At 43.8% G+C, this 24,322-nt stretch overlaps 1 protein-coding gene across 3 annotated transcripts in view; it reads right to left on the bottom strand.

Annotated features, from left to right (window-relative positions):
* The window catches only part of FBXO31 (F-box protein 31), an 85,182-nt gene that overhangs the window by 1,342 nt on the left and 59,518 nt on the right, over positions 1 to 24,322 (bottom strand). For all 3 annotated transcript variants that reach the window (XM_068261528.1, XM_068261529.1, XM_068261530.1), the window contains 5 exons: positions 17,224 to 17,391; positions 12,540 to 12,614; positions 11,480 to 11,589; positions 8,121 to 8,274; positions 6,707 to 7,062 (listed from right to left, as the gene is read on the bottom strand). In XM_068261528.1, the coding sequence (XP_068117629.1) occupies positions 6,707 to 7,062; positions 8,121 to 8,274; positions 11,480 to 11,589; positions 12,540 to 12,614; positions 17,224 to 17,391 (863 nt within the window). The remainder of the gene's footprint in view (positions 1 to 6,706; positions 7,063 to 8,120; positions 8,275 to 11,479; positions 11,590 to 12,539; positions 12,615 to 17,223; positions 17,392 to 24,322) is intronic.

Raw genomic sequence — 24,322 nt, 5'->3', positions numbered from 1 at the left:
TATAAGCCTAGTTCACATGGAGGGGTGGGTCTTCCTGATCTATGAAATTATTATGTTTCCGCCCAGTTTTCTCCTTTGATAAAGTGGTTCTCTTGTGAACAAACTCCACTTTGGGTTGAATTTGAAAGGCAATTGGTCTCACCATTTAACCTTCAAGCTTTATTATTCTCAGTAAAAGATGTGAGCCGGGAAATTAATTCTCTCAGTAGGGAGGTTGGCTTGGGTTTGTGGCTTTGAACAAGGACATCTGGCCCTTCAAAACCTTCCTTTTCAAAAGTTCCTTTAAATTGGCAACCCAGACTCCCGTCCCCCTGGGATTGACACCCCTTTATCCTTCCAATGGGGGATAAATAATAAGTTAGATACAGCTAATGGATTCTGGATTCATGACAAATTTTTGGACTTTGAAGTATTTAGATTTGGTAGGGGTGCCACTATTAGAGAAAGGTACTGGTACCTGCAGTTTGCTCACTTTCTTAGATCTAGGAGCCTGGGCAGAAGGCCAGAGTCCCTCTCTACTTTTGAAAGGTTATGTGAAGACCCTACTCAGAGTAAAGGTGTAATCTCCCAATTATATCAGAAACTTTTACTTAGAAACTCAGAATTTAGAACTGACTTTAAAAATGGGAAGCCGAGTTAGGATTAGAACTTTCTGAGCAGCAATGGAGCTATACTTTTGATCATGTTAGGAGATCTTCTCCTTCTCCATGTCTCAGAGAAACCGTGGTTAAACTTTTAATGAGGTGGTTAATACCCCTATAAAATGGCATACATTTTTCCTAATTGTTTCTTCTAAATGTTTTAGGGGTTGTAACGCCGAGAGATCTCTCACCCATATTTTTTGGGAATGCCCAATTTCTAAAACTTTTTGGTCAAAAATTTGGGACAAGTTTAAATCAATCATCTCCAGTGCTGTCTCTTGCTCCCCTATTCAAGCTTTACTTTATGCTAAACCTAATGTGGTTTCCAGGGCATTGCAAAGATTGTATTTTGCATTCCTTTTAGCAGCCCAATGGGTTATCGCTTTTAATTGGCAGAAAATGGTTCTTCCCCTTGACCAGTTTGTTTCTCGTGTTGATATAATCAGAGATGTCGATAGGCTTTCCCATATAATTTCCTCTACCTGGGAGAAATTTAGTTTAAATTGGAATGACTGGAAGGAGTACAGATCCCAAGAGTTGGGGGTGGGGTCATGATTACCCACGTCCCCTTCTTATGGCTGGGCGGTATTATGTGATGTTGGTACTACCATGCTGTATTTTTGCACTCGTTTTTGGAGGGTTAGTCGGGTGCTGGGATAGTTCGCCTGGAATTTGATTGAGGGTTTTATTAATATGTTATTTCTTTGTCTGATTAATAATTTGATCGTCCATTGCAAGACTATTTGTTTACTCTAATTATGAAATGCATTTGTCTTACTGTTCTTTATACTGAATATATATGTCAACTATTTTGTATGTTATACTTTTGCATAGTTACTGTCATTGTCAACTGGTTGTGCTACTGTAACTCGCGCTACTGCTATTTTTTTGCCTTTGCCCAACAGGCTGTTATTTTAATTGTGCTGCTGATAAGATATCATTACAGTCACTCCAGGGAGGAAGGAGTGTCAAGCAGGGCCACCCTGATAAAATCCAGGAGTCAACAGGAATGGTCCTGCAAATGATCCTTCCTTCATGCAGTGACTTATATCTTATCTGGAGCACAATTAAGATGGCCACACACTGGTCGATTTGCCATCAAATCGACCAACAGATATATCCCTCTCTGATCGAATCTGATCAGAGAGGGATCGTATGGCTGCCTTTACTGCAAACAGATTGTGAATCGATTTCACTATGAAACCGATCACAATCTGTGAAGCTGCCGCTGCCCCCCGCCAGCTATACATTACCTGATCCGGCCGGCGCGAGTCCCCCGGTCTCCGCTGTCTTCTTCTCCGCTTGGCTCCAGGTTTCGGACCGCTCTACTGTTTAAACTTCCTGCCGGGACAGGAAGTAGCCAGCCGGAACTCGGAACTCAGCGGAGAAGAGACAGCGGAGACCAGGGGACTCACGCCAGCCAGAGCAGGTAATGTATTGCGTTGGTCGTTGGGCATTCGAACGCCGCTATCGACGCACTCTCGACCTGCCGGCGATCGAAGGAAATCTTCCGCACGGACGGAATGACGGGAATCGTCGGGAACGATCGATTTTGGACGGAAATTGATCGTTCGGTCAGCGTTTGCGCAATGATTTCACAGCCGATTCGATCACAGTGAAAATCGGTAAGTGTATGGGCCCCTTTAAAAAGGTACTATGGTGAAAATTAGTCTAGTGGGATAACCCTGTTAGTATGTACCTAATATTAGGAGCATCAAATACTTAGTATTTTTAAATGTCTGCTTGAGAGGTTTTAGACAGCATATGTAGTGATCCTGCCTGTCGTCCCCTCTGCTGACTCTGCTGCATTGTAATAGCGGATTGCTCCTCTCATGTTTCTCAGCTGAAGACAACGGAATGCAGGGGGGTCAGCAGGGGCGTAACTAGACATCACTGGGCCCCCCTGCAAAACTTTGGATAGGGCCCCCCGCGGAACTTTGGATGGGGCCCCCCACCCCCTCGCTTTCTGCACAGGAAAACTCAGGAACAATGTGTTTTCCCCATGCAGATAAAAACACTTAGACTTAAAGGGGAACTGAAAAGAGAGGTATATGGAGGCTGCCATGTTTATTTCCTTTTAAGGAATACCAGTTGCCTGGCAGCCCTGCTTATCCTCTGCCTCTAATACTATTAGCCATAGCCCCTGAACAAGCATGCAGCAGATCAGGTGTGTCTGATTTTAAAGTCAGATCTGACAAGACTAGCTGCATGCTTGTTTCTGATGTTATTCAGATACCACTGCAGAGAAATAGACCAGCAGGGCTGCCAGGCAACTGGTATTGCTTAAAAGGAAATAAACATGGCAGTCTCCATATATCTCTCTCTTCAGTTCCCCTTTAAAGGAAACGTCAGGCAATCTATGCTACCCCTAGATCTACTTACCCAGGGCTTCCTCCAGCCCCTTGCAGCAGACAAGTCCCTCCCTGTTCCCAGTACATACATACACACACACAGCCTTATTATTTTACTACATGAGAGCACATGCTATATGGAGGAACAACAATGACATGCTGAACATAAGATATAGTACTGAATCAATGTAACTTTGGCAAAACATTCAGAATGTCACTGATTGATACTGTTATTACAGGATCTTATGAGACAACAAGCTCTCAATGAAGCAGTGACAGTCAGACATCAATATCCACTCCATTGCATTGTAAAAGTATTCAGAGGCCATAAAGTCATTAGCTAGTGTGATAAGGATCTAGGAATCCTTTTGCTGGAAAGGGAAAGTGTACAAAGAAAGGAGTCACATTTTGAAAAAAAGTTGTATAGTCTTTGTCAAGTCTTGAAAACTTTGCAGCAGTGAGAGACAGATGTTTTTATGAACCCTAGGGAGCAGGGACAGTGTACAAATTCCAAAGTGTGTGTGAGTCCTTATCTGTGTTGTGGACACATGCAGTCAATATAACAATGCTGTGAGAGCAGAATACGTTTTTTTTCTCCATGCCCTTAGCTGTCAGTCTCTCAAACATTTCCCCCCACGGGCCCCCTGTAGCGTCTGGGCCCCCTGCGGAGGCATCCCTTGCAGGGTCTATTGTTACGCCCCTGGGGGTCAGTGAGTGCTGTGCAAAATAGATAAACAAATAAGCAAGATAAATGACTTGGTTCCTTCCACTTCCAGTTCTATGATGTTCCCCAGCACTCCCTGAGCAGTCAACATATCCCGTACAGATTGAGCACAGAGAAAGCAGAGCATGAATCAGTTGTAACAGCACTAAGAGGAGGGAGTACGTCACATAGCTAGAGAAAACGACGGGCTGCATCTCTGCATATGCTGTCAAAAAACCTTTCAAGCCTACATTTAAAAAAAAGAAAAAAAACGCTAAGTAACTGGAGCTCCTAATATTAGCTACATTTTACCAGGTTTCCCTAATAGCCTAATTTTCGCCATAGTGCCCCTTTAACCACTTTCTGCCTGCCCATTGGTGGCGGAAAGTTGCCTAGCACATGTGTTAGTGCAACCCAACCCCCCCCCCCCCCCCCCACCCCCACCCATGTATTCTGGTCCTCTATACAGCAAAACAGATTGTTTTAAAGTGTTAATTTTGCAGTAAGATAACAGCCTCTTTGGAAAAGGCAAAACATAAGAACTATAAAAATACAAATGGTTGTAAGGAAGGGTCTTATAGATATTACTCTAACACAATACAGTGGTTATTTTAGAATTGTATTTTTTTTTTAAAGTCTAATACCACGTTAATCATTTTCAGTTCACAGGATCATCACTGGTTGTGTCACTTGTTGCTAGGCAACAGAAGCTGAGCATAATGCCATATTGCATTAAACATCTATTGCATATAAAGAAGACATCAAAGGTCCAATCAGAGCTTTGATATGTCCATGAAAGAGAATTGTTCACATAGGAAATATCACTGATGGCAGTAACATGAAAAACAAGAGGACAGGTATGAAAAAATGTAATAAAAGGTAATAAAATAATTTACCCTACTCTTCCATGCATGTGACATCCCCCATACACGATGCAGAGATACACATTATTTGCACGTGAGCTGCCCTTAAACTACACATAGAAAGAATAGTCACACACGATAGCTGTAGGAATTATTTAAGGGGTATTTTTTATATCACCATAGACAGGGTATTATTTCAAACTGAGCTTCCTTTTACTCTCATAGTACCTCATTAAATACCTCCTGCTACTTTCAGCTCAAAATATTTTGCATATATTTTTTTTAAACAAAAATCTACTAAAATGCTTGTGTGTAACCTAATATACAGGTAGTCCTCGGTTAACGAACGAGATAGGGACTGTAGGCTCATTCTTAACCTGAATCTGTTCTTAAGTTGAAACAGTGTATGAAACGCCCCGACTATTGCTCCGCCCCGTCAATGACGTCACGGCGAGCGCCTGATTGCGGCGATTTAAATGTTTTAAAGTACATTTACAGTGATCTAAAGACGCCATTTGTGTGTGGGGAGGTGAGCAGATACATACCGCACACCTCCCATGTCCTGGCATCACCCTCCGCCTCTGCAAAACACCTCTGTGTCTCCAAACAGATCCGCGCCCTCTGACGCAGGCCAGGAGGTGGCCTGGCATACTGCGCATCCGCAGCACAGTATCCGGGTCAGAGGGCGCGGATCTGTTTAGCGACACTGAGGTGTTTTGCAGAGGCAGAGGGTGACGCCAGAACATGGGAGGTGTGCGGTATGTATCTGCTCACTTCCCCACACACAAATGGCATCTTTAGATCACTGTAAATGTACTTTCAAACCGGCGCTCGCAGTAACGTCATCGATGGGGCGGAGCAATCGTCGGGGCGTTCGTAAAGCGGGCTATCGTAACCCGAGGACTACCTGTATCTGATATTTAAAGTGGTGTGAAACTTAGCATTTCTTTTTCTGCTCTAAAAGATCAATTGCAGCATAAAGCCTACATGTCGCTGCAAATTTTGGGGGATTTGGGGGGAAAAGGAGTGGTCAGGATGTGGACAGAGCTAACCATTATCAAATTCTGTACTCTATACAGTGATGCAAAAGATGTCAGTGCTATATAAATACACAATAATAATATGGTAGGACATTACACTATGACTATGGTAGGATTAAATTGTGAGCTTATCTGAGGACAGTCAGAAAAGGGTGACATATGAAAGAGGGAGATGCATAGGAGGAGGGGGGATAAAGAGGTGGAGGCACAAGACAGAGAGCCTGGTGGGAGAGGAGCAATGGCAGTAATACCCCTCACCAGGACTGCAGACATTACCAGTGCTGTTTGGCAGGGACATGCTGTTAAATAAGCCACTAAAATATGAAAAGAGGTAAGGGTCATGGGGGAAGACAACAGGGTGAGAGGGGGAGCTGGTAAAAGAGATAAGATTACCCGCAATCAAGCTAATTTAAATTGCCTGGAAGAACACCGTGCTGAGCACCACAGTGGCACCCCTAGCCATGGCTACACCCAGTGCTGTGAGCACCTGCAGCCTTATGGTAGGTACGCCACTGAGGGAGATGATGTCTGTACATATTATAAGGCATGTGGTTTATTTCACATGGGACAGGCTTTATTTGACAAAATATATTAGGCGTAATTTACCCACAGAGGGCTCATGGTGACCCAGAACCACTAGGAATGTATAAGGGGCTAAAAGGGACCGAAAAGCCCTCCTACTAAAAAGCAACACTGAGTATAATTTTGCCTTCTTAAAACAGAAGGTATGTGTAATAATTTAGCTCTAAGTGATAAATCCAGGTTTCCCATGATGCATCACTCCGCAATATGCAAATTATCTCTGTATTTCTCTGAAAGCTAGGAAGACACCCAGAACTGTTGGTGTATAGTGAGCCTATAGCTTATACATGTTACTGGGCCACCTCAATCCATCATGCATACAGCCTTTTCCAGACTTTCTGGTCCTCATCAGTGCGGAGCATGGATAGATAATTTACCTATGGACAGTCAGAAAAATAGTTTTAAAATTTTACAAGTTTGGCCCTCCACAATCTCAGGAAAGATGAACTGGATCTTTGTCTATAAAGTCTGAGGACCCCTGCTGTAAAACTATTGGTACATCTGTCAACAATACATAAGTCTTTACCAAATTCTACAGCTGCGAGGGTAATCCTCATTCCGTGCCATGACCTCCTCCGGGAGGACGAACGATTGCACTTCCTGGGGCTGGCGCTCCCCGTTTTCACTAGTCTCAGGTCGGTCAGCGGGTCTCTCTTCTTGCCTTACAAGGGGTGGTGGCACTTGGGAGGACTCCGCCCGACTGCTCTTGGCCTCCTCCGCTCCGTCCGCTAGCCGCTCTTCCCTGCTGATCTGGTCTCGAATTTCTAGGATTACCCGTGACAGCTCAGAGAAATTGCGCAACTGTTCCATGGCAGGTAGCCGCACCGGCCGCGTCAGATCAATTTCTAGGGTCGGCTGTCCAGCTGGTACATTGGGATCGCCCTGCAAACATACATCCCCATTAGTAAAACATGTGAAAACCAAGCCAGTCCCACCCGCCACTCAATTCAGGGGAAAAAAAATCTCCTTCAAGTGAAGCCATTCTTACTAAAGCAATTAACAATCCAGCAATGTGTGTTTTAGGAGAGCAATAATTTGCATATCGACATCCCCTCCCCAGCTTCAGAAACTTAAAAAAAAATTAATAGTTTTTGACATTTTGTTTATCCCTTCATTGTATACATTTTCAAAGATAAAACACAGAATCCAGGCTCATCACCTCAAGTTGGAATATTTAAATAAGGGATATAAGGGAGGTGCCAAAAATGCAAGATCAGTTATCCCTTTGCACACTTTCATGCAAATCAATCATCCAGTAACTACAGCTAAGTTAAAGGTCAGGATCTTCGTAACCAGGGGCGTAGCAATAGCCATAGCAACTGCTATGGGGCCCTGGAGCAGAGGGGGCCCAGGAGATAGTTGATTTGTTCACTATTAACTTTGCTTTTTTTGCTTCACCCTCTGACTTTGTCTCAACGCTCATGGTCTATACACAGTATCCATTGCATAAGAATGTAAATTGGCCAACCAACTCATATTTATAGAGTAGGGGCAGGTTGCATTGCTCAAAAGTAGCTAGATATGATGGCTCCATGAACATTTTGCTATGGGGCCCCATAATCTCTAGCTACGCCACTGTTCGTAACAAAAGAATACAGTCTCTTGCGTAGTCCTATAGAGGCTCCTCAGACCACATGTGTCCTAACTCAGGCCCTACAGCATATATAGTGCAAACATGCAAGCATATCAACTTATCCAAGGATTAGGAACGTATATTCTAATGTCCTCTCTTCGGATAGATAGTGCCTCAAACTAATCCCACAAAGGAGCTACAAAATACATCCATGTGCACAGAATAGAATGTATTCTTTAGTAAAAAAGACCCTGGCTTTTCACATGCAAATATGCAAAGGGTTAACTGAATTTGCTCCTTTTTCAAATATGACATTATGCTTCAGTCAAATGAGATAAGATTACATTTTTTGTCAAGTCTCACTCACCGTTATTTTCGTGGCCTTAGCAATCGTCCCATGGAAGCTTAGCATGATGATTTCAAGGCCGTGGCTTCCATAGGTGCCTTTAAAGAAACCCGGTTTTATCAAATCGTCCGGCCGACTCGGGGGATGATAGATTCGTCGGTAAGTAAGGCAGTTGCTGGAGAGAAACAAACAACGTAATCAGGCCTGACTTTTGGAAAGCCAATAAAAGCTCAATCCTTAAAGTGAACCTCCGGACTAAAAATCTACTCAGCAGAACGGAAAAGGCTTAGTGTTTCTTTAACAGTTTCACAGCATCAGAACTTTGTTTTTCTTACCAAGGCATCATTTTTAGCTGCATTTTTAGCTAAGCTCCACCCATAAAAGAAAAAAAGCCCGGGCTTTTTTTCCCTGATGCTGTGCAGAGCATGATGGGATTTCCTATGTTGTTGTTCACGTTGCTTAGCAACTGGGAGAGGTGCTCAGGACACAGGACAGTTGGAACTGTGTATCATGCTCCCTGTCACCTCCTTTCAACCAAAAAATGGCTGCCATCATCAAATCAAACATTTGCCCGTTCTTTTAAAACAGGGTGGGTAAGAGATTATATTACCTATCTATTTTAATTCACATAACTAATGTAACTTAATGACAGTATGTTTGTTTAGGCTAAAGTTCCTCTTTAAGCTCCCTAATGTGAGACGTCGCTGCTGAAATACATCTTTTTTTCTGGAAATAAAAGGAAAGAAACCGTGCACTTATTTATGTGATTTGGGACATATCAGTCCCCAAAACAGTATTTACTTTCCTGTTCTTCAAAAGCTGCAGTAACACTCAAACTCATTCGTTTAAGTATAAAGAAAGATATAAGTACAGCTATCTACCTGCCCTCCAGAGGTGCCTGGCTCTTCTACTGACCACATATGCTATTGCTCCGTTGTTATTGCCTGATGAAGCGGGATCAATCCTGCGAAACGCGTTGCATATTTGGAGTTCATAAATAAAATATATTGACTGTCTTTACTACAGTCGTTGTGTGTCTACTTGGAGGAGGTAAGTCCACCACTACCTCCTCTATTTACCAAGAATTTAGTTTTTAAGCTCATTTAGCTTCCTTTTATCCTTTTGGCGCCTCTGTTCTCCTGCATAATATTGAGTCCACCCTGGGTGGAGGGTTGAACCCCCTTTTTTCTCATTTACAGAGAGCGACTTCTTATTCCTGAGTGGGGTCAGGAAAATCTCCCCACCTGCCTTTACAGTGGTTGCCTAATGGTAACCCTGGTTTGTGAGTATTAATATTTACTCTATCTAGTAACCATTTACCAGTACATATTACACTATTGGGGCTCTTGGTGTTCCCTGTTTTTAAAAGACTAAATTGTTCATCTAAAGCCCCGTGATTGTTTGGAATTTGTGTAGTAACTTTGGGGTGGAACAACTTTACTTGCTTTTTTATTATTATCTGTATTGCTTTATCACCATGAGATCGCTGGAGTGTCCTGTCCTTGCCTGCGTGGACATGGGAAAAGTATTACTGGCAGTGGTACCTTTATTGCGTTGTGCTGACATCACCCTTAAATGCATTGTAAAGCATAGTTGCCAGCAAGTGCTGCGGTATCAAATAGCACACTGCGTGCGCTCACGTAGGTAGGTGGGTGCACTGAACAACAGGTAGGTATATGCAGTGATGAGGTGGGTGCACTGAACAACAGGTAGGTATATGCAGTGATGGATATTACAAATGTGCACCTTTCACACACACGTACTGTGAACAGGTACAGTGACTGGTGGTATTAACAATGCATGCGCTCACGTAGGTAGGTGGGTGCACTGAACAACAGGTAGGTATATGTAGTGATGGGTATTACAAATGTGCACCTGTCACACACACGTACCGTGAACAGGTACAGTGACTGGTGGTATTAACAAAGGTAGGTAGGTGCACTGAACAGTGAACAGGTGCAGTGATTGGGATGGGATTACAAATGTGCAGCTGCCTGTCACACACACAGGTAGTCACTGAATGTGCTGGGCCTGGTAGTGGCACAGTAAGAATTACCACCAAGGGGCGAAAGGCCAGCTGCGACTGACTGACAGGGCTATATATAATGCAAGTGGGCCACACACACAAAAAAAAATAGATCACAAGAACAACATTAGCTCTCAAAAGAGCTGTTGAGGGGTGCTTTTTTTAGCAATAAGAATCAGCAAGGAGCAAGCTAACAAGCCTACAAGAGCCTAACTAATCTTTCCCTATGAGAGTCTGCAGCAGCTTTCCCTTCTCTAATTACTGCAGGCACACGAGTAAAATGCCTGACGCTGCCTGCCTTTTATAAGGGGGAAGGACCTCCAGGAGGGAGTGTAGCCTGATTGGCTACAATGTGCCTGCTGTCTGTGATGTACAGGGTCAAAGTTGACCCTAATGATGTAGTATAGGAGGCAGGTTGAACTGCCATAAAGTTCGCATTCGTGCGCAAACGCAAACCACCGAAGTTCGCGTGAATACGTTCGTGGTCGAACCGTTCGGGCCATCTCTAATGGGCACCATAAGCCTCGGCGATCCAACGCTGTCAGTCCCCGAACAGCACACATGTCAATATTTACCATCTGCGCTCCTGTGCAGGCACAGCAGCAGCTTTCCTACTGCTCCCCGCACTGGATCCCTGAGGGCCCTTTCACACCGAGGCGCAGTGCAGTATTTTTACCACGTGCAGTGGTATTGGTAGCGGTAATGGTAGTCTATGGAGACTACTTACTTTCTTGGTAGTCTATGAAGACTAATTACTTACCTTTTTGCCGCATCCTGACGCAGGTCCCAAAACTACGTTCACGCTGTGGCGATGTGTCAAGTTGCGGCAATCTGTATCGTGCTCCATTTTAGTCTATGGTGACGATAGATTTTTAAATAATCGCCAACGCGGCGGGCATGCACGGAAGCGTATTTTAACAATACGCTTCCGTGCACTTCCGCATACCCAAGCAGCGGCCAGACAGGGAACACCACTGAATAGTGCGGTGTTCCATTAAGACCTGTTTTTGACAGTGCAATGCAGTGCATCGGGCCGCGCGACTGTGAATCCAGCTATGCTTCTGCATTCCCGCCCCACATGCTGCCAGAATAAAGCGCGTGGCAAGTGGATGACGTCACACATGCGCCAGTGCCAGGTGAGATATTTTAATGCACGGGCACATATAACACTTGTGTGAACATTGACCGTGGGTTCCGTCGTATTCGACATTCGCGATACTGCATCCCGATACCACCGTCCACCCGATCCAGCTCGACATCCTGAGATTTCCTGAACCACCTGGCTCCTCCCCCCAGGACTCTGAGCAGGCAGGAAGTTTGGCATCTCATAACGTCAAAAAGCGCCTTCGCTTACTCATATTGACATATGTAGATGAATTTCATCAGGATCAGCTCTTGCATGTGTTCATGGAAAATATCATCCAGCGTTCTCCCCAGGTCATCTCGCAGCCACGTTCGGAATTCCTGCAGTAACAGCACAAGATCAGCGCTATTATTATAGTTATTATTATGCAGCGACATAGCCCAGACATTATCCACAGCACTTAGCTATAGATTAAAAACAAATCAATTTATATCACCAAAGTTAATCACACACTGTTCGATAGTTGCCTGATCCCGTGGAAGATCAAGTAATCACCAACTGGAAATTACGGCCTTAAAAAGGACCACTTTCAAGAAAAATTGTAAAATGTAAAATGCATACGTATAAAATGTAGGTTTATCCCAGAGTAAGATGCACTATAAATTACCTTCTTCCTATGTTGCTGTCACTTACAGTAGGTAGTGAAAATCTGACAGATTTTGGACTAGTCCATCATCTCATGGAGATTCTCAGGCACTTATTTATTTATAAAAGTACTTACCAAATAATAGTGGCTCAGTCCAACTGCAAAAACAGTGTGCAAACAAGATGGTTGGCTGACATCTTTATATAAATCCTTTCCAGGAATGGCTTTGTAAAGAATAAAGACAATTCGAGAATCTCCCATAAAGAGATGGACTAGTCCAAAATCTGTCAGCTCTTTAATGCCTGCCTACTGTAAGTGACAGCAACATAGGAGAAAAATATTTTAAAGTGCATTTTACTGTGGGAGAAATCTACATTGTATACCGTATGTATGTATTTAAAATTTTAAAAATGTTTGTGATCATGCTCCTTTAAATTCTTCCAGCAGAGAAAGTAGATTGAACCACTGCCACCTCAAGTTCTGTAGCGATCAGTGCAGTACTAAGCTATGTGGCCGTCACTCTCCTGCTGGTCCCTCCCACCCCATCCCCCCTTTACATGCACATCATCCATAAAAATGATTGCCTTTCTCCAGGGCAGGTTGTACATTTTTTGATGCAAGGGGAAAATGTGCTACCCACCATGCTACATCAGATTATTATGCGAAAGATAGGTCCTCCCTTACCTCTTGCCGGCCCCCGCTCATTCGATGGTAGTCAGTCTGAAGGCATTTTGTACAAAATTCACCCTTCTTCACCATCTGCAGTGAAAGAAATGGTAGTTAACAGATAATACGTACAGAAACTATGAAATACTGAGAACTTTAAACCTTGTGAACACAAACTGGCCGTATATTAACGTCTAATTTGTGTGTCTGTCCTGCAAAGAGAATTTTCAGGTGTACGCTGTCAATCAGCCCGCGTGCGCTGCCTCCGCTCATTCACGGTGGGACCTACTCTGCAAATATTGCGCATGCGCAGAAGAGCCCGACTGGTGCAACTGAGCCAGTTACTGATTGTCACTAAAGGGAGGACCACGGGAGGACGGCGAGGGACTCGCACATGCCTATGGGGGTGGAAGAAGCCCCGGGTAAGTTTGATAGCGGTCGTCTCTGGTACACTTTAAAGGGACTCCGAGCAGTGCAGAAACTATGGAAAGATGCATATAATTTTAAAGCTCTCTTTCTCCTCTTTCCAATGTTATATAAACCGCCGCCCTAGTTTTCGCTATTTTCGCGATTGAAATTGCTGCGACCGCGATTTCAATCGCGAAAATAAAGAAAACTAAAAGACATAGAGCGACGATTTAGGTGTCGCCAGAAAGAGGAGAGAGAGAGCTTTAAAATGATATCCATCTTTCCATAGTTACTTGTATTACACAGGACTACACTTTCCCCAGTGTCAGCAGCTCTATTCAGCAGAAAAAGTCGGCCTGTGTAATCCAATGTAACTATGGAAAGATGGATATCATTTTAAAGCTCTCTTTCTCCTCTTTCTGGCGACACCTAAATCGTTGCCCTACGCCTTTTAGTTTTCTTTATTTTCGCGATTGAAATCGCAGCTGCGGCAATTTCAATCGCGAAAATAGCGAAAACTAAAAGGCGTAGGGCAGCGGTTTATATATCATTGGAAAGAGGAGAAAGAGAGCTTTAAAATAATATGCATCTTTCCATAGTTTCTGCACTGCTCGGAATCCCTTTAAGGCCTCTTGCACACTGCAAGTGATTCCGATTCAGATTCCGCTTTTTAATCAGTTTTTACATCCGATTCAGATTTCGAGTGTGCAGGGAGAAAACTGCAAATCGGAATCGGATGTAAAAACTGATTAAAAAGCGGAATCTGAATCGGAATCACTTGCAGTGTGCAAGAGGCTTTAAGGAATTGTCAGGCAAGTTTCACTTACCTGGAGCTTCTACCAGCCCCATGCAGCCATTCCCAATGGTGAAGGAACATTAACACATACATTTTTACGCATTACTGGTTCAACGCGTACATTTTTATGTATGTGTTAATGTTCCTGCACCAGCGGGAATGCATAAAAATTTACGCAATGCGGCCCATCAACCCTGAGGTCGGCAAAAACGAAACTAGCTGGTGGATGGGGACCAGAGCAGCAGTGAGTGACTACGAGGGCACAGGATGGCTGCATGGGGCTGATAGAAGCCCCAGGTAAGTGAAACTCATTTTTTTTTTTTGCCTGACAATTCCTTTAAAGAGGAGCTTTACCGAGAGATAGTATTAGGGGACAAAATAAATAAACCCATTGCACAGTGAGAAGCTAAAAAAAAGGATAGACCAAGAAATTACTGATAATTTGTCCATGTTGTGTGATCGACTTTGATGATCTATATATGCGGTATATATGCATGCACAGAGGGAAAAGCTACTTGCTTGGCAGTTGGAAACAGCCATTAACCACTTCACCACTGAGGGATTTTACCCCTTGAGCACCAGAGCAATTTTCACCTTTCAGCGCTCCTTCCATTCATTCGTCTATAACTTTATCATTACTTATCACAATTAAATGAACTATATCTTGTTTTTTCCGCCACCAATTAGGCTTTCTTTAGGTGGGACATTATGCCAAGAATTATTTTATTCTAAATATGTTTTAATGAGAAAATAGGAAAAAATGTTGGAAAAAATTCATTATTTTTTAGTTTTCGGCCATTATAGTTTTTAACCACTTCAGCCCACAGGGTTTACATTTTTTTGCATCTGAGCAACTTTCACCTCCCATTCATTTGCTAATAACTTTATCACTACTCGGCACAATGAATTGATCTATATCTTGTTTTTTTCGCCACCAATTAGGCTTTCTGTGGGTGATACATTTTGCTGAGAATTAATTTATTGTAAATCCATTTTAACAGTAATATTAAGAAAGAAATGGAAAAAAATCATTATTCCTCAGCTTTTGGCCATTAAAGTTTGAAATTAATACATGCTACCATAATTAAAACCTATGTACTTTATTTACCAATTTGTCCCGCTTATTACACCATTTAAATTATGTCCCTATCACAATGTATGGCGCCGATATTCAATTTGGAAATAAAGGTGCATTTTTTCAATTTGCGTCCATCACTATTTAGAAGCCCATAATTTAATAAATCATATTGATATACTCCTTTGACATGCATATTTAAAAAGTTCAGACCCTTCGGTAACTATTTATGTTTTTTTTTATTTTTTATTATTATTGTAATTTTTTTTTTTCTTATTTAAACTTGTATGTGGGTATTTTTTGGTGTGGGAGGTAAACAGGGGTTTTTAATGTATTAAAATGTATTTATTTAACACAAAGTGTGTTTTTGGTGTAATTTGCTATTTGGCGACAAGATGGCCAAAGTCAAAAAGTCCTGGGAGCGATCGATCTCGCTCCCAGGCAGAAGAAAGGAGACCAGAGCTCAGAAAAGCCGCAGCGTCTGAAGAGATGCTGTCGGCTTTTCTCCGGGGGAGTCCAATCAGCGAAAGGGATTTATAATCCCTTTCACTGATCGGTGGGCTAACGGCCAGCAGTGTGGACGCGCACGGGGGGGGGGGGGGGGGGGGCGCGGGAGTGCGCGCAGCCTAACTGGACGAAAATTTTCGTCCAGTTAGGCTGAAGTGATTAAATAATGCATGCTACTGTAATTAAAACCCATGAAATGTATTTGCCCATTTGTCCCGGTTATAAAACCGTTTAAATTATGTCCCTATCACAATGTTTGGCGCCAATATTTTATTTTGGAAATAAAGGTGCATTTTTTTCAGTTTTGCGTCCATCCCTAATTACAAGCCCATAGTTTATAAAGTAACAGTGTTGTACCCTCCTGACATAAAAATTTAAAAAGTTCAGTCCCTAAGGTAACTATTTATGTATTTTTTTTTAATTGTAAATTTTTTTATTTTTTTTTAATTACAAAAAAAAAATGGGGAGTGTGGGAGGTAATGAGTTAATTTTTTGTGTATAAGTAATGAATTTGTATGTGAAAAATGCTTTAGGGTGTTGTTTTACTATTTGGCCACAAGATGGCAACAGTAACTTTTTGTTTAATGTGACCTCCAAGCGTCCTTCCGGACGCTTGGAGGAAGTACTTGGAGGCTAGGTAAGTTTTTTTTTTCACAATGATCGCGCTGCTTATCGGCAAAGCAGCGGATCATTGCGGAGCGCGGGCAGCGACGGGAGCGCGGAAAGTACGGATTTCTCCGTCCCTGGGGGTGAAAGGATGGAAAAAGGGACGGAGAAATTCGTACGGGCGGGGGTAAAGTGGTTAAGTCCCACAATGCAAAAAGGTTTACAGACAGCAAACTATAATAATAATAATAATTTGAACATTTGTATAGCGCTTTTCTCCTGTTGGTCAAGAGCTGCAGCCACTGGGATGCGCTCAAGAGGCCACCCTGCAGTGTTAGGGAGTCTTGCCTTGAACTCCTTACTGAATAGGAACTCCTTACTGAAGAGCCAGTACACTATCCACTATCATGGCCATGGCTCTGACATCACAATGTGGAATTTCACCTCAATATCAGCCATACAGACATCCCAGGGGATCTATTTGAGAAAAGGTAATGATTTCTCATGGGAAAGGGGGTATCGGTTATTGGTAGGGGTGAAGATTAATCCTAAATTAAAGTTCCTTCCTCATTTTAGTCCCTTTGTTAGAAGTGAAGAAGGTGCTTGTAACAGAAGTAAAGTCTCTTTTAGAACACAAGAAATTTTCAAGTTTCCCTTTGGATATACATATTATCCTGAATACATTTCAACCTTAACATACAGGATTTATAGGCCAGTTATCTAAGATCCTTTAAAGTCCCACAAAATCTTTACTTAAAGAGGAACTGTAACCAAGGATTTAACTTCATCCCAATCAGTAGTGGATACCCCTTTCCCATGAGAAATCTTTACCTTTTCTCGAATAGATCATCAGGGACATCTGTATTGCTCATATTATGGTGAAACCCCACCCACAGTGTGATGTCACGACCATGGTCCAGTTTGCTGTCTGTGAACCTTGTTGCATTGTGGGAAATAACAGCTGTTTCCAACTGCCAAGGAACCAGTATCTCCCTCTGTGCATATGTATATCTATAAAAAAAACAACCTTTTAGCCTATTGCATTATGAAGGGGTGTGGTTATAGATAATGGTAATTGGTGCTGTCTAGTTTTTTTTCACATCTGCCAGCAGTAAATATGACAGCAGGCTGATTGTGGATCAAACAACACAAACAACTTACATGGCGCATATCCATACTTTCTTGATCTCTCTTCTATTTTTTAAATTTTCACTTTGCAATGCGTTTTATTTTTCCCCCTTTTCGCTCCTCTTCTCATATAGCTCATTGCCTGGAAGAGAAAATGTCAATTTTTCCTGCCATTCTTGTACCTGTATCTGACCATTGTGGGGCCCCTTAGGGCCATACATGCACTCCACAGTGGCAGTTTTCTTCTCCATGAGGTGGATGCGGAAAACAGGCTTCAGTCTCATTGGCTGGTCGACGTAAGGATCATGAGGAGGTAGGTACATCCAGCCAATAATGAAGAAACCATCTACCTGCAGCAAAGACAGACAAGCAGCGTTATATCCAGGCCCCGCCCTCCAAGTCAGCGTTTCACCACATCATTACAGCTCACGTCCCTATATATGAAAGATGATAAAATGCAAAAGTCGAGTAACGCTCAATGCTGAGTTATAACAGTTGCAGGTTTTTTGTTTTTTTTTTAAACTTTTATGTGACCAGAAGCACCACATGCTCTCCCCCTCCAGTAGTCAACTCACCAGATTTGTTGACACCACAGGGTCTGTCAGCATATGTGGGGTGTATGGCCACCCCAGCCACTCTGGCACTCTCCTCTGCACGTCACTTTCAGCACAACTCATAAGTAAAAACGCTCCAAATAGCATAAAAATACCTCCTACATATTGTACAAATGCTAACAGCACTAAAAATGCTAAAATAGCTCAGGAATCAGCTATCAGCTTTATTTGCCGAGTACAATGGTTGTCATAACTTGAATTGGTTGCGGTACACATGGCATTGGCAAACAGAACAGGCACAATTTGGCAACAAACAACAATAGAAGTGTGCAATAATACATGCAGGCAGACATTTACACCATTGAGAGGAATAGAACTGGGCAGGCAATAATTCACTTCAGAATTGTTAAGAGTCCACTAAGTGTGTGCAGCACCCATGCAGTGCTTGGAGGGGCAGGGTGAGTGTCGAGGAGACTTTACTGTCAAATTGATAGGATTGCCGCAGTAGGATGGGCCTGGCTGAGGAGGGCTGGAGTTCAGCAGGAGGACGGCCTAAGGAGAGAAGGTGCTCTTGCACCTGGTGGTTCTACAGGGGATGGTCCTATAATGGCAGCACAATGGAAGGAGCTCAAAGAATCGGTTGCCCAGGTGAGAGGGGTTGCGCAAGATCTTAGTGGCTCTTGTCTTAAATCCGGGTGGGAGGGGTCGACACCTGCTAAAACGTGTATACAGTGTGGGTGGGCTGGATGGAAGGAAGTCCAGGAGGGCAGTATTGGTAACGTGCGTTGCCCTTGCCATTACATTAGTGGCAAGTCTGGTCCGGCAGGGTTTAACATCTAGCCCCACCGATGCTGTATACCCATTTTAGCTATTTAAGCATTTTTTTTTACTTCTGCTAGCATATTTACAACATATAGAAGGCATTTTTACGCAACTTGGAGTGTTTTTATTTATGAGGTGTGTTGGAGGACAGATCTGGGATTGGAGGTGAAGTGGCAAGGAACATGCAAGAGTGGTTGGAGGTGGCCGTACACCCCACATGCGCTGATAGACCCATTGGGGTCAACAAATCTGGTGAGTCGACTGGAGGGGGGAGACCATGTGGTGTGAACATCCTCCGACTGCTGCTGGTCACATAAAAGTTGTTTTTTTTAAAAAAACCTGGAACTGTCATAACTCAGCATTGAGCACTACTCAATTTACTTTTGCATTTTTCATTCGGATTGGTGATAAGGGCAGAGCGCACCACCCATATACGGGTAGTGTGATCTTGATTTGCTAAACAAAGGACATTGCTCAGTTGTTATTACCCTTTTTGGAATTATTGTATTATATGTGTGAGCATTGCTAATCCTTTTACTATATATAAAAGATGATGTTTGCTGGATATCCCTGCTGGGGAGAACATCATCACAAGTAACTCATCCAGGCTTATTTATAAAAAAATGATTTTTTTTTTTACTCCCAAAACTGACTAAGGTCCAGGTCACACGGGCCTCCTGCAGCATTTTGTCCAAATGTTTTTATGAAAGTGTGCAGAAAAGCATTTGGCAGCTTTCTGGCGGCCTCCAGTGTCATTGCCCAGCGTGTGCCCTGACACTCATGGGCGGTGCTTGGCGGTCCTGGAAGCTGCATGTGGTTTTCAGTATCACCTGAAATTACGCGAAAAATCATGATCGGAGTGCGGCATTTGTGCAAACGACAGCAAATGATTGTACTGACCGGCCCTGTCCATTTACGTTAATGGACATCGCTTAAAAGATGAGTGCCACAGCCCATCTTTTAGCAACACGGGGCGCCTGTCTGAGCAAGACCTAATAGATTGACTGTGACCAGTTCAAATACCTCCTAAAACCAACCCAAGCACCACCAGGAGGACATGTACCATACGATGGGGACCTAGGCTGCGAGAGACCACATCATCTGACTGGTGGAACATTATTATTATTACCAGTATTTATATTAGTATTTATACAGCGCTGACATCTTCCCACAGAAATGTACAGAGTATATAGTGACACAAAATCCATGCAGATAGTGCCCTGGCTGGGATTCAGGGACCTAGCACTTCAAAGCAAGAGTGCTATCCACTAAACCACCATTCTGCACACGCTGTCCAGTCAAATTGCTTTTTTTCTTCTTAATTTGAATAGTAGTGTGACAGTGGTGTAACTACAGAGGCAGTAGGCCTTGCTGCCACAGAGCCCCCCCCCCCCCCCCTCCCTGTGATACAGGCCCCTCCTCTCCAGAACAGGTATTGTTGTAGATACACATGCTATGGTGGGGAGTCATGGTGGCTATATGGCTTTTGGTGTGAATAAACATGGGGGAGTGAATCAAAATTTTGCTGGGGAGCTTCATGATTTGCAGTATGCCAGTGCAAGGATTGTCAGTTCTAAGTGGTGCTAAACATGCACATTTCCAATCAGAAAAGTCTGTGGGGGGGAATTACAGCTGAGATTTGGCAGCCAATCACAAATGCTCTGCCAACAACTCCGGTCCCCCCTTTCCTATCACCTATTCTTATCTTGACCACTCCTCTGCCCTGCCTCCTCCACACCTCAGGGTTCATCGGCTTGTTCTTCCTGTCTCTGGGTAATCCTAGGAGGCGTGACTTGGTAGTCGTGATTGGCTGCCTGCTAGGACTGGCAGTCCATCCACCCCTGAAAGACGCTCTGGTGTAGATCGGTGACTACTCAGACGGTGACTACACAGGAAAACCCCCCGATCATCCACCGACTCTTACCATATGCCGTGATTTCCAATGCGCTTCCAGGAACGCAGAGCAACGTGATCCGCAGGGACATCAGAAGTGAATGGCGTGCATGGTCTGATGTCCACATCCTTGCATTGCGATCCACCATGGGACCGTACCACATCGTTTTACAAAGAAAATAAACAAATGCATTGCGATTTCCATTCATTATAATGTGTGGAATGGCAATCGCATTGCCGAAAAGTGGGAAAGGGGCCTAACAAAAGGTGTCCTGCCCATATAAGCCTGCAGTGTATTTATTGGTACAGGACATTATATAAATCAATAATAGTCTTTAGGGGCGTGGCTTGGCGTCCAACTAAGATGGCTGCTTGAACTTAGTGCTCCGCTCCGTGACTCCCCAGATTCAGCCAAAAGTGCCATCATAGCATAGCATGCGAAGAGGGAGCCAACCCCGTATGACAACCAGATCCACCTGGAACCCCGTAGCCAAGCCGGGAAGGAATATAACTGACCTTTTCAAAGCGCAGACCTTGAAGACGGCCGCAAACACCCCATCCAAGATGGCGCCGGAGAAGAGACCAGGGGACTTACGCTCCTCAGACTCTGCAGGAAGCTCGCCGGAGACTGTGACTAAGGGTACAGATCGGCTGAATCGCTCTCCTACCCTCAAAGATATGAGAGATATGGCTGAAGATATCAAGTCAGCTTTCTCCAGCGCCATTTCCGAAATGAGATCCGACATGGCGGACATTGCGGCGAGAGTCCACACGTTAGAACAAGATGGCGCACGAAGGGATACAACCATTAACGCTGCGAACAGAGCAATCTACGTGCACAACAACTGCTTGATTGAATCCAATCGCAAACTGGAAGACTTGGATAATAGAGGACGTCGCTGCAACATTAGATTGCGTGGTCTGCCTGAATCAGTTAACACGGAGGATATTATTCCGGCGCTGACCGCCATTTTTAATGGCTTGGTGGAGAGGCCCAAAGAAGAAGCCATAGAGTTTGTGAGGGCTCATAGAGCCCTGAGGCCGAAATCCATCTCCGAAGCCTCCCCGAGAGACGTCATTTGCTGTCTACAATCATTTCCACTGAAGGAATCTATTATGAAAGCAGCGAGAGAACAGGAAGAAATCAGGTTCAATGAGGCCCAAATCTCAATTTTCCAAGACCTGTCACCGATTACGCTGGCGAACCGAAGAGCGCTGAAGCCTCTTCTCCAGATCTTACGAGACAAAAAAATCGTCTACAAATGGAGATTTCCGCTTGCCCTGGTAGCAACTCTGGGAAACCAGGTGTTCACCTTAAAGACACCTGAGGATCTCACAGAGTTCTGTCAAGGACTAAAACTCAAGGCTCCAGAACTACCGGAATGGTACGCGGACTTTACACTACCAGAGGAGCTACAGACGGACCGCCAGACGGCACACCGCCTACCCAGGTCTAAGAAAGCTAAATCGGGCCTTCCTGACACCATCGAGGATACAAGAGGAGATAATGCGCGATCCTCTTCTTCTGAATCAGATAAGTAATGTGATTGCCTCAATACGCGACTCTGTATGCCATGTCTTGCGGTCTAGACACATCTTTATTTCCCACATCATGGTCCGGGCCTTCCATTCCATCCTCATACATGGATGCCCCCATACTAACTATAGTAGCTGAGACGCCTTGGAACTGCTCACCCACGGCCCACTCTCTTTTCATTTTACAACGCATATTAGTGTCTCCCCCCTCCTAAGAGCATCTTTCTAAGCCGGAGGATATGTTCTACGATACGTGCTTCGTGACCAACCCCAATTTGAAGCACAAGATTGCACATCTCTCTTTCGTCTACACTGAGGAAATAGTTAGACAGCAGACTGCGAAACGCTGTAACCTCCTGTTCTGCATATTTTACAGTGTTTGGTTCTTAGACAGGTCACAAAGATGGGGAGATGCATTTCTTACTGAGAGAGGGGGGGGAGGGGGGTTTGTGGAGTCCCTGTATATGGGAGGGGGGAAGTGAAGCATAGATTTGCCTATACCTTTGCAATATTGTTTAACTGCTGGTGCCTGCTCTCTTGCGGTGTTGGGTGGGGGGGTGGTGGGGGGCTGCCGCGCCAACTGCCCGTAGCCCAGTTTTATGGGTTGTGCGTGGCGGGGCTGTCCCCCCCATCCCTCACTATTTTCGTGGGGCAGTGAGACCCAATGGGGCTACAAGGTGATAATTAATACTAATTCCATGCACTAGTGGGTCAAAATAACAGAAGGCCCGGCTGTGTTTACAATCTGGAATGAATATTGGTCTTGTGAGTGCAAGATATGGTCTCAAAAAGATATAAGGTCACTTAGGCCTTCCTTACTTAATGTTTTGGTTATAAGTTTGATAGCTAATGTTTTGCTTAAAAGGTTTGGCTCCCTGATACTCTCTCCTACACAGAGACAATTACTTTGTGAATTTAGGAGAGAGACACTGAGAATAAAATCTATCAAGGGAATGCACTTTATCCTTATGTTTATTTTCTTATGCTTCCAAAAATCTGGGGAAAATCGGAGCCATCTGGCTCAGTGGGTCCTCTAGTTGTTAAGTCATACCCTCACAGTTGACGTTTGTCTGCTGACTTACCTTGTCCACATTAGTATACAGAAAACTACCTTGGTAGTTTGTCTGTGTGGCGTGTTTCTTTCACTTTAAAGTGCAATCCATTGATTTCTTTGGTTTTGCTTTGATAAGAAGAACTCTTATTAGATTACAATTGACTGACACGGTAACCTTTTGTCTGAATAGTGTCTCGCTCAGGAATGATTATTGCGTTGCTGAAAGTTCTCTTTGGGCTACACTACATATTGCTCTGGCAGACCTATCACGCCCCGGCTGGTGTTTCTGCTCTCAGCCCTCCCCACCCAGTAAATCGAGCAAACATGCCCGTAAAAATTACCTCATCAAATCAGAAAGAAAACCCTGGGTTTCTGGAATGGAAGATCATGTCCCTCAATATAAATGGGCTAAATACCCCAGAAAAAAGATCGTCCACACTAGATTTCCTAAACAAACAACAAGTACATATCTGCTTTCTACAGGAGACCCATTTTAAAAGGGGAAACACCCCCAATTTCAAGAATAGAAAATTTACACAGGTGTTCCATTCCAGAACCTCAGAAGGGACAAAGAGGGGGGTGACTACTCTTATACATAAGTCTCTAGACTTTGAATTAAAGGAGGTGGTGGCAGATGAGGAGGGACGCTACCTCTTCATAAAAGGGTTCTCCGGGGAGAGGCTACTTACCCTGGCTAATATCTACGCCCCAAACAAAGGCCAACCTTCCTTCATTATGTCCACCTTAAAGAGGTTGCAGGATTTCCGGGAGGGAATGCTTATAACAGGAGGCGACCTAAACATATCCCTAAATCCACGCCTAGATCCATCTACGGGTGCATCCTCAATCCCTTTTAAAGCTCTCAATTTCATTAAAAAAGGCCTAGACTCCCTGGCCCTACACGACGTGTGGCGTCTGCTCCATCCCACTGAAAGGGATTACACGTTCTACTCGGGACTGCATAACAAATACACACGTATTGATTATATCTTTCTTCCTCAGAGAGATCTTGGGTACTTAAAATCGGCAGAAATCGGGGCCAAAACCTTTACTGATCATAACCCAATCTCCATCATTTTGAGACTTCCTGAAGTGGTCCAGAAATCATGGAACTGGCGTCTTAATCCTTTCTTGCTCTCAGACCCCAATCTGCGGGTTGAAGTGTCCAGAGATCTTAATAGATATTTTAGGAGAAACGACACATCCGACACCAACCCTATGACACTCTGGGAAGCCCACAAACCTGTGATTCGGGGGGTCCTAATTAAGCTAGGAGCAGAGATGAAGAGATCACGCCAAACTCAAATAGACAAATTGATAGAAAAAATCAAATTGTTGGAAAGTTCACACAAAAAACTACAGGCGCCACAAACACTAACAGAACTTTCACAACTCAGAAACTCACTACTAACTCTACTAAAT

Source organism: Hyperolius riggenbachi, chromosome 11, assembly GCF_040937935.1.
Source record: "Hyperolius riggenbachi isolate aHypRig1 chromosome 11, aHypRig1.pri, whole genome shotgun sequence".
NCBI lineage: Eukaryota > Metazoa > Chordata > Amphibia > Anura > Hyperoliidae > Hyperolius > Hyperolius riggenbachi.
Note: the sequence above shows the minus strand (reverse complement) of the source record. Positions and strands in the feature narration are given on the sequence as shown.